Here is a 19,154-nt window from a genome sequence, read left to right as displayed (position 1 = left end):
AATGGCAGGAAGAGCTGTAAGCTAAATATTTGGGCCCAGCCACTGCAGGAACGTGGCCACTGAGAGTTTTTCTGAAGCCACGTTCAGCCCTTGAGATGAAAGAGAGTCTCCATCCAGCTCTAGCCGCTACAGCGCAGCGTCTTTTTCAGCCAGGGGCAATAGGGCCATCCTATCCTATGGGTTTCACCCCACCGCAACCATTATTAGCACTGGCATCTCCAGCCCACTTTGACTGGCCCTCGGCGGCATCTCCACCTCACCCTTCTCCTCCTGTGGCCTCTGCAGCTTATCGAATCCACGTCAACATACGCACAGTTGAGATCCTGCATTCGCTCAAAGAGGGCTTCAAGTTGGATCTCCGGGGCAAAACGGAGCTCAAGGTATGCAGTGGGGATTGGGGGCTTCTTTCAACACCCCCCCAAAAAACCACACAGTTCTCTGTCCAAAGCTTCATCCAGAAGGTGGTGAGCATGCCAATCTTAGTGAGGCTCAGTGAGCAAAGTGCTTGCCCTGTTCACGTGCACGTCCCTGGTGATGAAATGAACGGGGCCAGGCCGAGGGTGTGTTCAGTGTGAACTTCTCTCGCCTCTCCCGACGTGAATATACCCGGTCACTACGTTCAACATCTAAAGTCCTCCTCCGGGTGCCTACTCCGAGAGAGGCTCGGAGTGTGGCAATGAGGGACAGGGCCTTTTCGGTGGTGGCCCCCAGTCTATGGAACGATCTCCCTGATGAGGCTCGCCTGGCGCCAACGCTGCTATCTTTCCGGTGCCAGGTTAAGACTTTCCTCTTTGTCCAGGCATATGGCGGCACATCTTAATCACTCACATGTTTAGTTTTTTAACGGTATTTAATGCTTTATGTGTGTCTGTTCTGTGTTTTAGAATTTTAAATTTTGTGTACTCGTTTTGATCTCAATTTTAGAATTTCTGTAAACCGCCCAGAGAGCCCTGGCTATGGGAGCGGTATATAAGTGCAATAAATAAATAAATAAATAAATAAATAAATAAATAAACTTCAGAGACCCTGGATGAAGTTGGCCAGAGCCTTGAGTTGTCACCTGCTGGGGACCCTCCTGGGCAGCTGGTCTTCAGAGTGATGGGAAATGTATCATCCAGTTTCTGCAGCTGAAACTCTCCCTACGGCCTGAGTTCGATCCCAGCGGAAGCTGGTTTCAGGCAGCCAGCTCGGGTTGACTCAGCCTTCCATCCTCCCGAGGTCGGTTAAATGAGTAGCCAGCTAGCTGGGGGAAAGGTAATAATGGCCGGGGAAGGCAACGGCAAACCACCCCGCTATAAGGCCTGCCAAGAAAACGTCAGCGAAAGCTGGCATCCCTCCAAGAGTCAGTAATGACTCAGTGCTTGCACGAGAGGTTCCTTTCCCTTTCCTTCTGCCCACCACAAGCCCTGTTAGTCCCTCTTTCTTTTCTCTGCAGGGAAAAGGCGTCGAAGAGACGTTTTGGCTCTCTGGCCGTCAAGGCTTCAACAAGCCCATCCCTACGCCCCCTGACCTGCAGCCAGGGTGAGAGGACAGGGGCCGGGGCATCCCATTTGGAACAGAATGTGGCAGCGGGTGGGTGGGTGCTGGGTGACCAAGGAACGAGGCCATCTTCACCCCTCTCTCATCTTCTCTCTTCGCTTCCAGTGCAAGCAACCATGGGATCAGCTTGGAGGAGATTCCTGAAGACCGGAAAAAGAAACTACAGAAAGCACGTCCGGGGATGTTCTAGCCAGAGGGTAGCTGTGTAATGCAAGGCGGTTGTGACGGGAGGTGAGGCTGGAACGGGGGGACGAGGGGCTGTAATTCAGTGGCACAGCACCTGCTTTGCACGCAAAAGGACTCCGGTTCATAGAATCATAGAATCACAGAATAGCAGAGTTGGAAGGGGCCTACAAGGCCATCGAGCCCAACCCCCTGCTCAATGCAGGAATCCACCCTAAAGCATCCCTGACAGAGGGTTGTCCAGCTGCCTCTTGAAGGCCTCTAGTGTGGGAGAGCCCACAACCTCCCTAGGTAACTGGTTCCATTGTCGTACTGCTCTAACAGTCAGGAAGTTTTTCCTGATGTCCAGCTGGAATCTGGCTTCCTTTAACTTGAGCCCCTTATTCCGTGTCCTGCACTCTGGGAGGACCGAGAAGAGATCCTGGCCCTCCTCTGTGTGACAACCTTTCAAGTATTTGAAGAGTGCTGTCATGTCTCCCCTCCATCTTCTCTTCTCCAATTTCAATTGGAGAAGAGGTTCAATTGCTGGCATCTCCAGGAAGTGGGGCTGGGAAAGAAACTTGCCCTAAAATCTTGGACAGCTACTGCTGCCAGTCCGTGTTGGCCATAACAGGCTAGATGGTGCAAAGGCCTGATTCCATATAAGGCAACTTTTGATGTTCCTAAGTATGTTCACAGAATGATAGAATGGTGGAGTTGGAAAGAACCACAAGGGCCATCTAGTCCAACCCACTGCAGTGTGCCGGAAAACCAGTTAAGCCATCCCTCAGAGGAGGCTGTCCAGCCTCTTCTTTAAAACCTTCAGAGATGGAGAACCCAAAACCTCCATAGGCTGCACAGACCTTACCTCCAGTTAATCGGAATCTAGGTAACTGTAACTTATACCCATTATTTCGGCTCCTAATTTCTGTGACCATGGAAGATAGTCCTTGTGGTATCCTTTTACGTACCTGAACACTGCTAACATCTCTCCCCTCTGTCTTCTTTTCTCCGGACTGAATATCCCAAGTTCTTTCAGCCTGGCCTCAAGTCCCTGTACCATTTTTTTGCCTTCCTCTGAACCTGTTCTAACCTGTCAGTGTCTATAGAATCATAGAATTGTGGGGTTCGTTGCATCTCTTATCCCTGCTCGCAACCATCTGTCAGGGATGCTTTAAGGTGGGTTCCTGCATTGAGCAGGGGGTTGGACTCGATGGCCTTGTAGGCCCCTTCCAACTCTGCTATTCTATGATTCTAGGTGGAGTTAATTTATAGCTCCTCCCCCATCCTCACTATTAAATAAAACCTCATCTTCCTTCAGGGATGTGGTGAAAGAATGATTGTGGCTTCCATGCTCCCCAGTCCCCCAAATCATGAAGGGTTTTACATGTACTTTCCTTTTCCTCCACCAACATAAGAACATCAGAAGAGCCCTGAGGTTGGATCAGACCAAGGGTCCATCTAGTCCAGCACTCTGTTCACACAGGGGCCAACCAGCCATCGGCCAGGGATGAACAAGCAGGACATGGTGCAACAGCACTCTCCCACCCATGTTCCCCAGCAACTGGTACACACAGGCTTACTGCCTCGATGATGATGATGATAATATTTATTTATATCCTGCCTTTTCCCCAGTACTGGGACTCAAGGCAGTTTACAATATTAAAACATGTACAATTAAAACATATGAATATAAATTCCAAAAGTTAAAATAGAATTAAACCTACAGTAAAATTAAAAACATGTTAATTTTTAAAAAAAACTGTAATAGGTTAAAAGTGGGGGGGGGGGATCCAATACATTAACACAGGTCCAGTATAGTTTCTAAAGCATGGAGATAGCACACAACCTTCAGGGCTAGTAGCCGTTGATAGCTTTTGCCTCCAGGAATTTATCCAGCCCCCTTTTAAAGCCATCCAAACGGGTGGCCATCACTACAACTTGTGGTAGTGAGTTCCATAATTTAACTCTGCGCTGTGTGAAGAAGTCCTTCCTTTTATTTGTCCTGGATCTCCCACCCATCAGCTTCATGGGATGTCTCCTGGTTCTAGTATTTTGAGAGAGGGAGAAAAACCTAGTTCAGAGTTCAAAGCCCCATTGAAACATCTGGGCTTCCGTCTGGTTTACAAAGCATGACATTCATAGAATCATAGAACAGTAGAGTTGGAAGGGGCCTATAAGGCCATCGAGTCCAACCCCCAGCTCAGTGCAGGAATCCACCCTAAAGCATCCCTGACGGATGGATGTCCAGCTGCCTCTTGAAGGCCTCCATTGTGGGAGAGTTTATGATATGACTTCCTAAGGACCACTCAGGCTTGTGGGTCATAGAGATATGGCCTAAGGCATCCTTTCCCAACCTAAGTGCCCTCCAGATGTGTTGGACTGCAGTTTTATCATTCCAAGCTGGCATGGCCAGAGGTTATTGGGCAGAGGAGAAATATAATCAAACCATCTGTCAATCGTTGCTCCTGTTTCAACAGCTCAAATGGCAACCGAGTTCTGTGGCCTGTACCTTCTGGCGCTTCCTGACCAACTCTGATGAGGCCTTTCGTACCCCTGGGAGGCTGGGAGGCAGGAGCGGCCCTGCGGAAGGAGGATGAACCAGTAGTTGGTGCTTGAGAAGCTCACAGCTTCCTTAGTCTGCGGCCATCTTGCATCGATCAAAATGGACTCATCCCGTCCCCACACCCCGACTATACCTTCCTCTGCTGCTCTTGTTGGTTCTGGTGCACGGTGGGACTTCAGTCAACCTGAGATTTGCTATTCACTCTCCAACCAAAAGGAAAAGCGGCCAGGTGCATGCTGGGACATTGGCCAACCTGGAATTCACCCTTTGCAGCGCCCTTGCCTCGTCTCTAAAGAGCCAAGTGCATGATGGGACTTTGGCCAACCTAAGACTGGCTGTTGATGCTACTCCCTCATCAGAGACGTTCCTCCATTCTCCCAAGGATTGATGCTTAGACTATAACATTGCTAAGCTGCAGGGGGAGGGTGTAACCCAGCATCCTCAAAGCGGCAGTGGTGATTCTACCACTGTTTCTGTGGCAAATGGACGATTCTTGGAGCCGGTCATCCCAGTGGGGGGCAGCGATGAGTTGGGCTGAGTGAAAATGTGCCCCACCGTCAGCGGTGTTGATTCAGCTGGTGCGAGCAGGGAGCAGGGTTTGGTTCTATCCCACATGGAAGCATTTGTGTCTGCAGACATAGGAATGGTTTAACGGGGGTGGAATTTGCTTCTAGGGCAAACCTGCGCGTGGGTACAGACTTGCAGCAGGACGCGCCCACTGTTCCTTCTGCTTTTAGAGGACAGGGACGGATTCCACATGGAGATGAAACTCGAGGGCTGAGAAGGCGGTGCCTGGAGATTCCATAGTGATGAATGGAATCGTGCACAATGGCCCCATGTTTTAGACCACCTTGACCTTTCAAGCACCCTGTTGGGAATTCAGCTCACATGGCTAACCACTAGATGGCAGTGTCGCTTGACAGAAATATTTGTACGGCAGTCAAAAACCGGCTTCCTTCTTAAGGAGCTAACGACCCATTCTGAATGCATGAGCCCAATTGCCTTTCAAAAACTCCAACAAGCCACTTTGGGGACATTTTAGAGTAGAGGAGCAGGAAGGGAGGGAGCTCTTGATGGAGGCCTTTCTGTGAACCCATTTTGAATTCAGAGTGGAGACGCAGCTGGGCCTGTAGTTTCATCTTGGATATTCTGCAATTGGGGAAGAATCTCAGGAAGTTTTGGGGTGGATTGCGGTTCTAGCATAAATTACTCCATTTTTGTATAATGGGAGCCATTTTAGTGGACTCTAGCCTTGTATCTTAAGTAACCCCGTGTCATTTAGAGATTTTTTGCTTCTATCTATGCACCTGCTCTGAGAGGTAAAAACATGTAACTGCTTCAAGGGAAACTTGTTATTTTAAAGTTGCTAATGGTGTATGCTTGGGTGAAGCGTAACAGGCAGTTGACCTGCATCACTAATCACAGATATTGTTATTGTACAAACTGCCCTAACCAGAAATAGTTGATCGCAAAGGTCATGTATTTCTGAAGATGGAACAAAATCTGTAGTCACAAGCTGTAACTCCATGACGTATTGAACTCTTGTTATGCACAGAGATGTATAAAGCTTTCTATACTTTTGATGACTGTGTGTGATCTCGATACAAGTTACTGAGAGCGCACCTTATTCAGACTGAATAAACTGACAAAGTCCTACTTGGTCCTTTTCTTTGGCTCTTTCGGCTTCTTTGGACAATTGATGTCCCCCAAAGGAGCAAACTAAGGGGGATTTACCCAATAAAATGGCGAGCGGCAGCCAGAAGATTCCTCTTTTGGCTACCCCGGGATTCCTACGGGACCTTTGAAGGAAGAGTGAAGTCTGGACCAGACCCCTTTGGCAAGATCTGTCACCTTCCTCCCGTGGCATGAGTGGGGATACCTGGGAAGACAAAGGGACTCCAAACGAAAGACCAAAAGAGACAGTAGGCACCTGAAGTCTACAGGCCGTAGCCATGCTCTGAGACATTGGACGTGGTAGTCGATTCTGGAGGAAGGGTGAGTTGAAAACTTCTATCTTAATAATAGTCTAGGACAACCTGGTCCCCTTCATTGGGAACGTCTGGCTCTCCTCACCGGGAGCATCTGGTCTTAAGAATAAAGGTCTCACGCCTTCATCTGTTGCGATCGCTTCTGGTTCCCCTGCTGGGAACATCCATAGGAATTCAGTCCATCTGGTCCGTAAGGAGTCTTGTGACTTGAGCACATTAGGACACCCGAGTTGACCAAGTCAACCATGGGATCCTCTCAGTCTGCTCAGGAACAAGACCCCACACCCCTGGGTTGTATGTTGCATAACTGGAATAAGTATTAAAAAAATTTTGGAGTGGAAATGACCACAGGGACATTAATAATATTATGTGAGCGAGTATGGCCTAAACTTTCACCCGGGTGGCCTCCAAAAGGGTCGTATGCTCCCTCTATGGTGGCACAGGTACATATAAATGTTGCAGAGGGGGGTCACTGGGACCAATACCCTTACATTGACTCCTGGCAGAATTGGACAAATCTGTAATGACCCGAGGCGTGGGCGGCAGGAAGCTAAAGCTAGGCCGCCGGGACCCGGGAGAGCTAAGGTGCAATAGAGTCCAACACAAGAAGAGTAGCCTGGAATAGTCCCGCTTTAATAACACAAACAGGGCATGGCTGGGCCCAAAGGCAAAGGCCACGTTCAAATAGGCACAAAGTCAGATTACCAGGAAATGGAGCAGACTCCAGAAGCAGATGTGAGTCAGCAGCAGCCCCGGGCGTGGTCGGGCCAGAGGCAAAAGGGTGCAGGCAAGGCTGGCAGGAGTCCAGTTAATGGCAGCAGTAGCAGGACCAGAGGCTTGAAGCAGAAATCCAGGAACAGGACACTCTTACCATGTCCTGAACCAAATTTCCTTCCCAAGACCCAACAACCTCCTCCACTCTCAATCTCCGCCAAAATCCCGTAATTGCTCAATGTACAATCCAAGACACTGGCTCAGAAACAGGGTCTGGAGACGAGGACATGAGCTCTCCGTTCACTTTAAATAAGGAACATAGAGACTGTAAACAGTAAGTAGAAAACTTGTATAAAATTCTGTCAAAAGCAAGCCCACTATTAAAGAAAAAACTAAAGGATCAGCCCCCTGAATATAGTCAGGCTTCAGCCCCTCAGTTGCCTAGTCCCTGTATTACCCGCACTGGGACTAATTATAGCAAATCTGAGCCTGGAACTTCTGCTGGTCACTAGTTCCCCCTAAGGGAAGTGGCTCCAGTAGATAACTGTCGGGTCTTCCTATACACCCCATTTACTACCAGTGATTTGTACAACTGGAAGAATCAGCATCCATTTTATTCTGATGACCCAGAAAAGATGATAAATCTATTTCGAAGTATTGGCCTCACTCACCGAACCACTTGGGGAGACGTTCAAATGATGATGTCCAACTTTCTGACCTTGGAAGAAAGGCGGCGAGTGTTGGCTAAGGCAAATCAGGTAGCTGAAAGTAAATTGCGGAATGGGGAGACATTGACTGACATAATGCCTGTGACAGATCCTCCTGTAGACCTGTGGGGAACTGATGAGGCAGGACAGCAAAGGGCTGACAGATACTTGGGTTTTATTGTTGATGGTATGAAGGCAGCCACACTCTGAACCACAAATATGGCAAAATTATATGAAGTAAAACAAGAAAGAAATGAGAGTCCATTGGCCTTTCTGGAACGTCTTTATGACGCCTTTAGAAAGTATTCAAAACTAGACCCAGAACAAGCAGAAAATAGTAGGGTGGTAAATGGTATGTTTATAGGGCAGTCATACCTTGATAACAGGAGAAAACTCTAGAAATTAGATGGAGGCCCAGGACTACCCATTGGTGCTCTGATTGAGGCAGCCCAGAAGGTGTATGGTCAGAGGGATGGAAAGGAAGAAATGAGGGGAATGAAGAAACAAGTAAAATTGATTGCAGCTGTGATGGAGGAGGAGAACAAGGGGAAGGACAGGCATGAGGGAAATCGTACGGAGGGCTAGATCAAAGCAAAGAGTTTCCCTGGATAAAGACCAGTGTGCTTATTGTAAAGACAGGGGCCACTGGCAAAACAATTGTCCTAAGAAAAAGGGGATTGAAGGGCAAAGGGTGTTTGAAGGGGTTTTTAGGGCAGAAGAGACTGGGGATGTCAGTGAGTGACAGGGTCAGGGATCCTCTACCTCCCTCCTTAGGAAACCAGCCAGTAAGGATCCCATGATAAAAGTCAATATAGGAGGGAGGGAAAGGCTTGCTCTTGTGGATACTGGAGCTAGTAATTCGATGGTTCCAGGACATACTCCCCCTGGAACCATGAGACATGCCTTGATTGAAGGTATAGAGGGGTGTCAACAGTCTTGTCCACTGTCTACCCCTCTACTAACCAAAACTGGAGATAAAGAAATAGAACATAGTTTTATATATTCACCAAATTGTCCTGTTGCATTATTGGGAAGGGATCTTCTGACCAAACTGTTAGCTGAAATATTCTTTAAAGGGGAACATATGATTGTTAAATTACCTAAGCGGCAATCATCAAATTATCAGATGGCTCTGTTGTCACTCCCTTCTGAGAGAGACAAGAGAGAGCCTGTAGAGATTGATCCCAGAATATCGGAACATGGGTGGGACACCAGTGGCACTCCTGCACGAGCAAAAAATATTTCACCAGTGTTAATAAAAGTAAACCAGTCTGTATCCACACCGGTGAGAGTTCGGCAATATCCCTTGAAACTGGAAGTAAGGAGGGGGCTTCAAATAGTAATAGATGAAGCCATAAAGAAAGGATGGTTGAAAGAAGGGTCTTCTCCTTATGACACCCCCGTGTTAGGCATTCCAAAGGCAGGAAAACTGGGAGTTTACAGGATTTTACAGGACTTGAGACAGATCAATAAAATTGTGGAAGATGAACACCCAGTAGTTCCAAACCCTCACACTATAATCACCCAATTGACAGAGCAAGATTGTTGGTTCACAGTGGTGAATCTAAAAGATGCCTTTTTCTTGATGCTTCTGCATGAGGAAAGTAAGAAACTGTTTGCATTTGAGTGGGAACATCCAGATACCCACTACAAAACTCAATATTTATGGGAAGTATTGCCACAGGGGCTGACCTCATCTCCCCATATATTTGGACAATGTCTCCAACGAGACTTGGACAAGTGGAAGCACCGAAACCCAGATGTCACCCTTTTACAATATGTGGATGATATTTTATTTGGGTCACAAAGTCAGGACCAATGCCAGGATGCAAGTGTAGATCTCCTGAATTACTTGGGGAAATGTGGATACAAGGTCTCTATGTCCAAGGTCCAGTTCTGCCACCCTGAGGCCACCTTTCTGGGATACTGCCTGTCACAGGGACAAAGACGCTTAGGTACAGAAAGAACAAAAGCTATACAGGGAATCCCCAGGCCAAAATGCCCCAAAGAGTTAAGAGCATTCCTGGGTTTAACAGGATTTTGTCGATTGTGGATTTCTGATTATGGGGGGAAAGCAAATCTCCTATATGAATCCCTGACAAAAGAAAGAACAAGCCAGTGGGAATGGACTGAGGAAATGGAAAGAGCTTTCCTTGCTCTCAAGGAAACACTACCATCTTCTCCTGCCCTGGCAGTCCCTGTAGATGGGAAGCCATACTGATTCGATGTGCATGAAAACAAAGGAATAGCCTCAGGAGTGCTCATTCAGAACTGAGGTCAGTCCTGGAGGCCGGTGGGAGACTATTCGAAGAACCTGGACCCTGTTGCTAAAGCGTGGCTGGCCTGCTTAAGAGCAGTAGCTGCCACTGCTCTGCTGGTGGAAGATGCTCAGAAACTGACTTTGGGAGCACCTATGGAGGTGCTAGTCCCTCACGGGGTTCCCCAGATACTGGGAATGGAAGGAGAAAAATGGTTAAATCCAGCTCGACAGTCCAGGTATGAAATATTCCTCCTTTCCAACCTGGGACTCACGTTTAAGCGAACAGGACTACTTAACCCAGCAACTCTAATCCCTGAAGAAGCCTCTGACCCTGAAGCACATGACTGCTTAGAGGTCTTAAGTCAACAGTTAACGGTCAGACCAGACCTGTCAGATGTGCCCATACTGAACCCTGATGCTGAATACTATGTAGATGGGTCCGGTTACATGTACGAACTACGAAGGATGGCGAAGGACTGGATGTGCTGTAGTGGATGGGGAGGGAGAAACAGTATGGATGGAAAAACTACCCTCACATTTCTCTGCACAAACAGCAGAACTGATAGCTTTCACCAGAGCTTTGGAATTAGGAAAAGGAAAGAGGATCAATGTCTTTTCCGATTCAAAATATGGATATGGAATTATCCACGCCCATGGGGCTCTGTGGAAAGAGAGGGGATTCATAACAGCCTCAGGACAAAAGATTGCAAATGGACAACAGGTGGTTGACCTATTGAATGCGTTACTGTTACCTTCAAAAGTTTCTGTGATGCATGTAATGGCACATGGAAAGGCTGGAGACTTAAAATAAAGAAGAGGAAATCAGCGAGCGGATGAAGCTTCTGAAAGGGCCACGAGGGAAGGGGTGGCTGGAACCTTTGCAGCCCAAGCTGTAGCCCCGCTTCCACCTAAGTATAGTAGAGGGGAGGTCAGAATGGCCGAACAATGCAATGCCACACTTGCAGATGGATGGTGGGTGGTTCCAGGAGGGAAAGTAAAAGTGCCTCGGCCCTTACTCCGTGAACTTCTTTACAACCTGCACCAGCAGGCACACATGGGGGCAACAGGAATGGGAGATTTGCTTGTGAGAACCATAGTCTCCCCTGGACTGTATAAGGAAGCCCAGAGAATTGTTAGTACATGTCCCACTTGTCAAACGATAGAAGCCCTCCTGCCCCCATGGGTGGAAGACCATGGGCAGCATACCCCTTCCAGCGTTTACAGGTACAGTAGATTTTGCCGAATTGCCACCCAGTATGGGGTTTAAATTTGTGTTAGTTTTTGTGGACCAGTTAACTGGCTGGCCAGTTAACTGTAAAACCTGTCAGGCCTGAGAGGTGGCCAAGAGATTAATGACTGAAATCATACCGAGGTATTCTTTACCCCAGGTAATAGAATCCGATCAAGGTAGCCGTTTTGTCTCCCAAATAATAAAAGGGGTGCCTAGTGCGCTGGGCATAGATTGGAAATTGCATACCCCCTGGAGACCCCAGTCGAGTGGGCAAGTGGAGAGATTAAATAGAACCATAAAAAAAAAAAATTGACTAAACTCTGTATTGAAACTGATCTTAAGTGGCCACAAGCTCTACTCATAGTTCTGAGCCAAATGAGAAAAATGCCAAGAAGGAAAATTAAGTTGTCACCCTTTGAATTGCTGTATGGTTTCCCACCAAGGGTACTGCCACCTGGGAGAAGGGAAATGGTGAATAATGAATTAGGAAAGAACCTCTTATATGAATACGTAACTGCCCTTCATGTGTTCTTTCTAGCCTGTGGAGGTATGCAGCAACCTTCCAGCGGGTCTCCCTTGATGTTCCTGTACATTCCTTCAGCCCTGGAGACCAGGTCCTGGTGAGAAAGTGGAAAACTGAGGCTCTCCAAGAGAGGTGGACGGGACCTTATGGGATTCTAGCGACCACCAACATGGCGGTAAAATTAAAGGACTCAGATAAATGGACTCACTTTACCAGGGTAAAGAAATTCCATCCTCAGAGTGAAGTTGCACTGGAGGCCAACTCACCCTCAGGGGAAGAAGCTGGCAAGGAGCAGGGGACAACCCATCCTTAGGGTGAAGTTACACCGGAGGCCAACTTACCCTCAGGAGAAGAAGCCAACAAGGAACAGTGGACAGCTGAACCCCTAGAGGGATTAAGAGTAAGGTTCAAGAGGGGTACAAAATGAAATGGGTTCAAGCCCAGGTTTCATAATACAAACAGGTGTTTTGATAGGGCCAAGGGGGAGAAAGGAATTCTTCAGAGGGTGGCTCTGAATGGTGGGGAGAGATTATTCCAAGGCAAAGGGAAAGGAGGAATCCTGCGGGAGTAGTTGAACCCCTATAGACTATACCAATAATATCAACACACTATGTTTGAATGGTGGGAGTGGGTAATAATTGCAATAATCATTACAGGAGCAGTCATACGCTGGGTTCTCCTATATAGAGCATATGAGCTTCTGTTTAATGAAGAAAATCCTCTCTCAGACACAGAGAAAGAGAACTACCACCATCACCATGAATAGCCTATATATATCTATATCTATCTATATATATCTATCTATATATATATATCTGCTGGCCATTATGGTCCAAGTGGCCTGGAGAGGCCAAGTAAATAGTGATAAACGTAGAAAATCCCAGGGCAAGGCGCCTCTGCAAACTAGGGTCTGTGGCAAACACATTCTCTATAAAAAGTATCAAGACGTCCCAATGGCATAGACCAAGCCTAACTTGCACCAAACATGAAGTCCTAATTCAAACTAAGACCGATAAATTGATTTGCTTAAATCCCTCTGGCCGAACGGGTAAAGCAATAATGAGGGCTGTTAAAAATCAGAGTGGCTCCAATCCTTACAGAAATGTCACATTAATAGCATCTACACCCCTGGAACTTGAACTAAAAGATTAGCTAAGTAAACATCCTGAAAGGGACCCAGATCAGGGGTCTGGAAACTATGAAGAGAGACTGAAACAATTGGGCAGGTTTAGCCTGGAGAAGAGAAGATGGAGGGGAGACATGATAGCACTCTTCAAATACTTAAAAGGTTGTCCCACAGAGGAGGGCCAGGATCTCTTCTCGATCCTCCCAGAGTGCAGGACATGGAATAACGGGCTCAAGTTACAGGAAGTCAGATTCCGGCTGGACATCAGGAAAAACTTCCTGACTGTTAGAGCAGCACGACAATGGAACCAGTTCCCTAAGGAAGTTGTGGGCTCTCCCACACTAGAGGCCTTCAAGAGGCAGCTGGACAACCATCTGTCAGGGATGCTTTAGGGTGGATTCCTGCATTGAGCAGGGGGTTGGACTTGATGGCCTTGTAGGCCCCTTCCAACACTACTATTCTATGATTCTATGATTCTATGATCAGGAATGGGGTAGCAATACCTACTTGAAATCAATAAGTAAGGCGGCAGCAGCGTATACCACCTAGTCTCCTTGTTACATCTGTGCCCATACCCCTACACATTATGGGGGAGGTGTTCCCTTGATAGGAAAACCCTTAATTCTTCCTGAATTGGCAACTGACGGCCCCTTGAGTTGGAACCTAACAGGTTATAACTCATCAAAGTTCTTTACCATTAGTGGTCAACTCCAAGCCCCAGCATGCTTGCACATGAGTGGGACCAAGTGGAAACTTGGCCTCAGTCACTGTAAGCTAATTCTGGAAAGGAGTGGGTTCGAAACAGACAAATTGTTGGATATATTGCAAAATGCCTGCTTAAATCAGCTAATCACAAGACCCTGTATACGTGTCACTGTATAGGTGCCTAAGGTAGTGGGCCGGGAGCATAGCCTCGAGTTCTGAGTGCAAAGAATGTCCATATAAGGACTGTCAGCTCCAGAGTAAGGAGTGCAAAAACAGCGGGCAGGGCGCAAACTTTGAGTGCCGAGTGCAAACTCTGCCCAGCAACAGCGACGCGGCGCTTAAACTCGTGACTCTGAAGTAACCTCACATGACTGTGACTCATCTCCTTTGTTTGTATGCTAATATAAGGAAATACCTTTAGATTGTTCGGGGCCAGACCCTGCAGGGCATTAGCTTGCTAGTGTCTTGCCTTTCTCGAGAAATAAAGCTGAGTTGTATCCGCCGAAGGTCTACGAGTCTGATTCTGCTCTGAAGGACAAATTGAGCACGGTCCTCCAGGGGAACGAACTCCCTTGCCCCTTGGGCAACAAAATGGGTACTATCAAATAGAACCACCGTGACCAACGCGGGCCTATCCCAACAGGTCTCTGGACCCACACATTCCGCAGGTCACAGCCTCGATGCTGTTTTCAGCTCCCAACAGATGGATCTGTGGGCGGAGGTTAGTATCACGGCTACTATCCGCCCCTGCAGGGGTGGCGGACCTATTAAAATGGTCCACCCTTGAAGGCTGATGGATTCTCTTGGATTCCAGATAGCCTTAGAGGGTTCTATGGCTGGTATCATCGACGATCCTGTTGAAGCCCTAGTCAGTAGATGGAATCAAGATCTAAGTAGGGCTATCGACATGATCGCTCCCAAACGTCCTCTCTGACCCGCTTCTAACCAGGCACCTTTGAATACGGAAGATCTCAGAGAGTTGAAGCGGGAGGGACGACGACTAGAGCGCCGATGGCGGAAAACTCGACTCATATCCGACAAGACACGACATAGAGAACATCTTCATTCCTATGGGGTGGCAATACGTGCAGCGAAGAAAGCTTTCTTCGCTGCACGCATTGCGTCTGCGAATTCGTGTCCAGCAGAACTGTTCAAGGGGGTGAGAGGTCTAACTCAGACACCTTCCCTCCTGAACCCAATTTTAGAGCATTTGGTAGTCCACTGTGATGCCTTTAACAATCATTTCACAGATAAAATCTCTCGGATAAGAGCCAACTTAGATGCCGTCATTATAGCAGAAGCTGACAGTGGAATGTCCAGCAACTCCACAAATAGGGTTACACTAGATCAGTTTCAGTTGGTGAGTACCAAGGACGTGGACAAGCTGCTTGGACGAGTGAGGAAGATGACTTGCCCTCTTGATCCCTGTCCTTCATGGCTGGTCGTCCAGGGTTGAGATGCAATTAGACAACAATTACAGCATATTATTAATGCATCTCTCAGAGAGGGGAGTTTTCCATTATACTTAAAAGAAGCTGTAGTACGGCCACTTTTAAAAAAGCCCTCCCTGGACCCCCTGGACCGTAATAATTACAAACCAGTATCAAATCTTCCATGTTTGGGCAAAGTGATTGAGAGGGCCGTTGCCTCCCAACTCCAAGCAGTCTTGGATGATGCAGATTTTCTAGACCCATTTCAAACTGGCTTCAGAGCCGGATACGGAGTTGAGACCGCTATGGTCGCCTTATTGGATGACCTACGCCTGAGTATTGACCGGGGGAGTGTGTCCCTGCTGGTACTTTTGGACCTTTCAGCGGCTTTCGATACCATCGACCATGGTATCCTTCTGGATCGCCTGAGGGAATTGGGAATCGGGGGCACTGTCCTTCGGTGGTTCCGGTCCTACCTCTTGGGCAGGTTCCAGATAGTGATGCTTGGGGATAGCTGCTCCTCGAAGAAGGAGCTGCCGTGTGGTGTACCACAAGGTGCCATCCTTTCCCCAATGCTATTTAATATTTACATGAAACCGCTGGGAGAGATCATCCGGAGGCATGGGGCAGGGTGCTATCAGTATGCTGATGACACCCAAATATATTTCTCTATGCCTTCGACAACAGCGTCAGCTAAGGACAGTGTGTCTCCTCTGAATGAATGCTTGGAAGCGGTAATGGGCTGGATGAGGAAAAACAAACTGAAGCTGAATCCAGACAAGACGGGGGTGCTGTCAAAGGCCGCAACCTGGGTTTGGAGGTGTGTCAACCGGTTCTGGATGGGGTTACACTCCCCCTGAAAGACTGTGTTCGCAGCTTGGGATGCTTCTGGATCCGTTGCTCCAAATGAGAGCCCAGATAGATGCGATGGCCAGGAGTGCCTACTATCAGCTTCGGCTGATACGCCAGCTGCGCCCCTTCCTAGAGTCGGAAGACCTAAAGACGGTTGTGCACGCACTGGTAACTTTAAGGCTCGACTTCTGCAATGCGCTCTACATGGGGCTACCTCTGTGCCTAGTCCGGAAACTTCAATTAGTCCAAAATATGGCAGCCAGGTTGGTCACCGGTACACCTAGGGGTGACCACATTACACCAGTCTTAAAATCTCTTCACTGGCTGCCAATTAGTTTCTGGGCAAAGTATAAAGTGTTGGTTATCACCTTTAAAGCCCTGCATAGTTTGGGTCCAGGCTACCTGCAGGATCGCCTTCTCCTGTACAATCCGCCCCGCACACTCAGGTCCTCTGGGAAGAATCTACTCCAGCCAACAAAAACAAGGCTGACAACTATTACTCAGAGGACCTTTTCTTCTGCCGCTCCCAGTTTGTGGAATGGCTTAACAGTCTTCCAGAATTTTAGAAAGCCACAAAGACTGATCTCTTCCGGCAGGCCTACCCAGTTGAATTTTAAGATGCCTTTTTTTAATGGTGTGCTGCTTTTAATGATGCACTGGTTTTAAACGTTTGAATTAGTTGTATGTATTTTATGGTGTTTTTATTTGTGTTGTACCCCGCCTCGATCCAGAGGGAGAGGTGGGTAACAAATAGTATCTATTATCATTATTATCTCTTGTCTGAATTTCAATGTTTGCTAAATATGTTCAATAAAACACTTATCCAACATTCATTTGCAGTTAAAATAAATAATCAAAAGAGCCATCAGGTGTCTACAGTCCTGAGATGACATGGGCCCGTTTAATTACGATATATGTATACAGGAGTGTATTTCTTTAAAGGGATGGTTGCTATTTGTCACCAAATGAAAATATTTTCCTTAAAGGGGCAGGCATTGGGAATCACCCACTGCTACCCCTGTTGGGCATAGATTTGGCTGCCCTCTGAACTTGTCTATCATTTTCATAGACTGTGTACAAATTGTAATTTTTTCCTTTATAATTAACAACGTTGGATTATTTTATTTACACACACACACACACACACACACACACACACATATATATATATATATATATATATATATTGCAATGCTGTTTTTGCAGTCCTTCAGGAGGGATGGCAAGGTAGCCGAAGGATCTCTGGGTGGCAACAGAGTAGGCGAGGGAGAAAATGTGTGTCTTTTTGTGTATATCTACAGTCGTGTGAAAAAGAAAGTACACCCTCTTGGAATTGTATGATTTTACATATCAGGACATAATAACAATCACCTGTTCCTTAGAAGGTCTAAAAATTAGGTAAATACAACCTCAGATGAACAACAACACATGACAGATTACACCGTGTCATGCTTTATTTAACAGAAATAAAGCCAAAATGGAGAAGCCATGTGTGAAAAAGTAAGTACACCTAGGGTGACCATATGACTGGATTTGCCCGGATTTGTCCGGGTTTTTGATGGCAAATCTGGGAGGGGGAGGGGAAATCCGGATTTTTCACCCAAAGAGCAGCTCTAATGGGAATTAACAAAAATGCTTATAACTCTGTCATTTTTTAAGATAAAGACATGAAACTTGGCACAATGGTAGCTCTTAGGAAGGGCTTTAGTCATATTAAATTTGAAACAGATCCGTTCATCCATTGATTTTTTTAGGAATTTTTTAAAAATTGAGGTTTTAAAATTATTTTTAAAATCGTCATTTTTAAAAATAAAGAAATGAAACTTTGCACCATGAAAGGATTTAGGTAGAGCTTTAGCCACACCAAATTTGAAACAGAACCATTCATCCATTGATTTTTTAGGAATTTTTTTAAAAATGAGGTTTTAAAATTATTATTTTTTAAACTGTCATTTTTAAAGATAAAGAGCTGAAAGTTGGCACCATGATAGCTTTTAGGTAGAGCTTTAGCCATACCAAATTTGAAACAGATCTGGGGCCAGTAGCAAACCCTGTTAACAACAACAGCAGCTTGCAATGAGTGAAGATACAGTCAGAAAAGATATTTGAGGGAAGGGGAGAATGTAACACCAGAGTATAGCAAAAGCTTCAAAGTACAGCAAAACCTACAAAAGTAGGAGTGAGTGAAGTTAATTTCAGATACATTGAATCTCTCACTTGTTCTTTATTTCAGTGATTTTAACATTAAGATGTTATGTAGAACAGATTTGTCTTAAATGTGTGCTGCAAAATCAGACATGTGACGAAGGCTATGTTCAGGTGGGCACGCCCCCTTGGTACTGGACACGACTCCTTGGGGGCGACCATGTTGTCCTCCTTTTTGGTTTCCAAAATATGGTCACCCTAGTAGTACACCCTTACTGCTTCCATAGGAATTAAGATGCTAAGTAGCAGACAGGTGCTGCTAATCAAATGTCTGTGATTCATCAGCAAGTATGACCACCTCTATAAAAGCCAAAGTTTTTTCAATTTGCTGGTCTGGAGCATCCAGGTGTGTGTTAACACAATGCCAAGGAGGAAAAACATCAGCAATGATCTTAGAGAAGCAATTGCTGCTGCTCATCAATCTGGGAAGGGTTATAAGGCCATTTCCAAACAATTTAAAGTCCATCATTCTACAGTGAGAAAGATGATTCAAAAGTGGAAAACATTCAAGACTGTTGCCAATCTTCCCAGGAGAGGACATCCCAGCAAAATCACCCCAAGGTCAGAATGTGCAATGCTCAGAGAAATTGCAAAAAAACCAAGAGTTACATCTCAGACTCTATAAGCATCAGTGAGCATGTTAAATGTCAACGTTCATGACAGTACAATTAGAAAAAGACAACAAGTATGGTTTGTTTGGAAGGGTTGCCAGGAGAAAGCCTCTTCTCTCTAAAAAGAACGTGGCAGCACGGCTTAGGTTTGCAAAGTTGCATCTGAACAAACTACAAGACTTCTGGAACAATGTCCTTTGGACAGACGAGACCAAAGTGGAGAAGTTTGGCCATAATGCACAGCGCCACGTTTGGCAAAAACCAAACCCAGCATATCAGCACAAACACGGTGGTGGAGGAATGATGATTTGGGCTTGTTTTGCGGCCAAAGGACCTGGGAACCTTGCAGTCATTGAGTCCACCATGAACTCCTCTGTATACCAAAGTATTCTAGAGTCAGATGTGAGGCCATCTGTCCGACAGCTAAAGCTTGGCCGAAATTGGGTCCTGCAACAGGACAATGATCCCAAGCACACCAGCAAATCTACAACAGAATGGCTGAAAAAGAAACGAATCAAGGTGTTGCAATGGCCCA

At 46.5% G+C, this 19,154-nt stretch overlaps 1 protein-coding gene across 1 annotated transcript in view; it reads left to right on the top strand.

Moving 5' to 3' along the window:
• The window catches only part of GUCY2D (guanylate cyclase 2D, retinal), a 31,709-nt gene extending 29,980 nt beyond the window's left edge, over window positions 1–1,729 (top strand). Inside the window, exons 17-19 of the mRNA XM_063137221.1 lie at window positions 286–380; window positions 1,436–1,521; window positions 1,645–1,729. Of these exons, the coding sequence (XP_062993291.1) occupies window positions 286–380; window positions 1,436–1,521; window positions 1,645–1,729 (266 nt within the window). The remainder of the gene's footprint in view (window positions 1–285; window positions 381–1,435; window positions 1,522–1,644) is intronic.
• Window positions 1,730–19,154: the final 17,425 nt, after the last annotated feature.

This window comes from Elgaria multicarinata, chromosome 11 (assembly GCF_023053635.1).
Source record: "Elgaria multicarinata webbii isolate HBS135686 ecotype San Diego chromosome 11, rElgMul1.1.pri, whole genome shotgun sequence".
In the NCBI taxonomy this organism is placed as follows: Eukaryota; Metazoa; Chordata; class Lepidosauria; order Squamata; family Anguidae; genus Elgaria; species Elgaria multicarinata.
The sequence above is the reverse complement of the archived record's forward strand: the minus strand, read 5'-3'. Positions and strand labels throughout refer to the sequence as shown.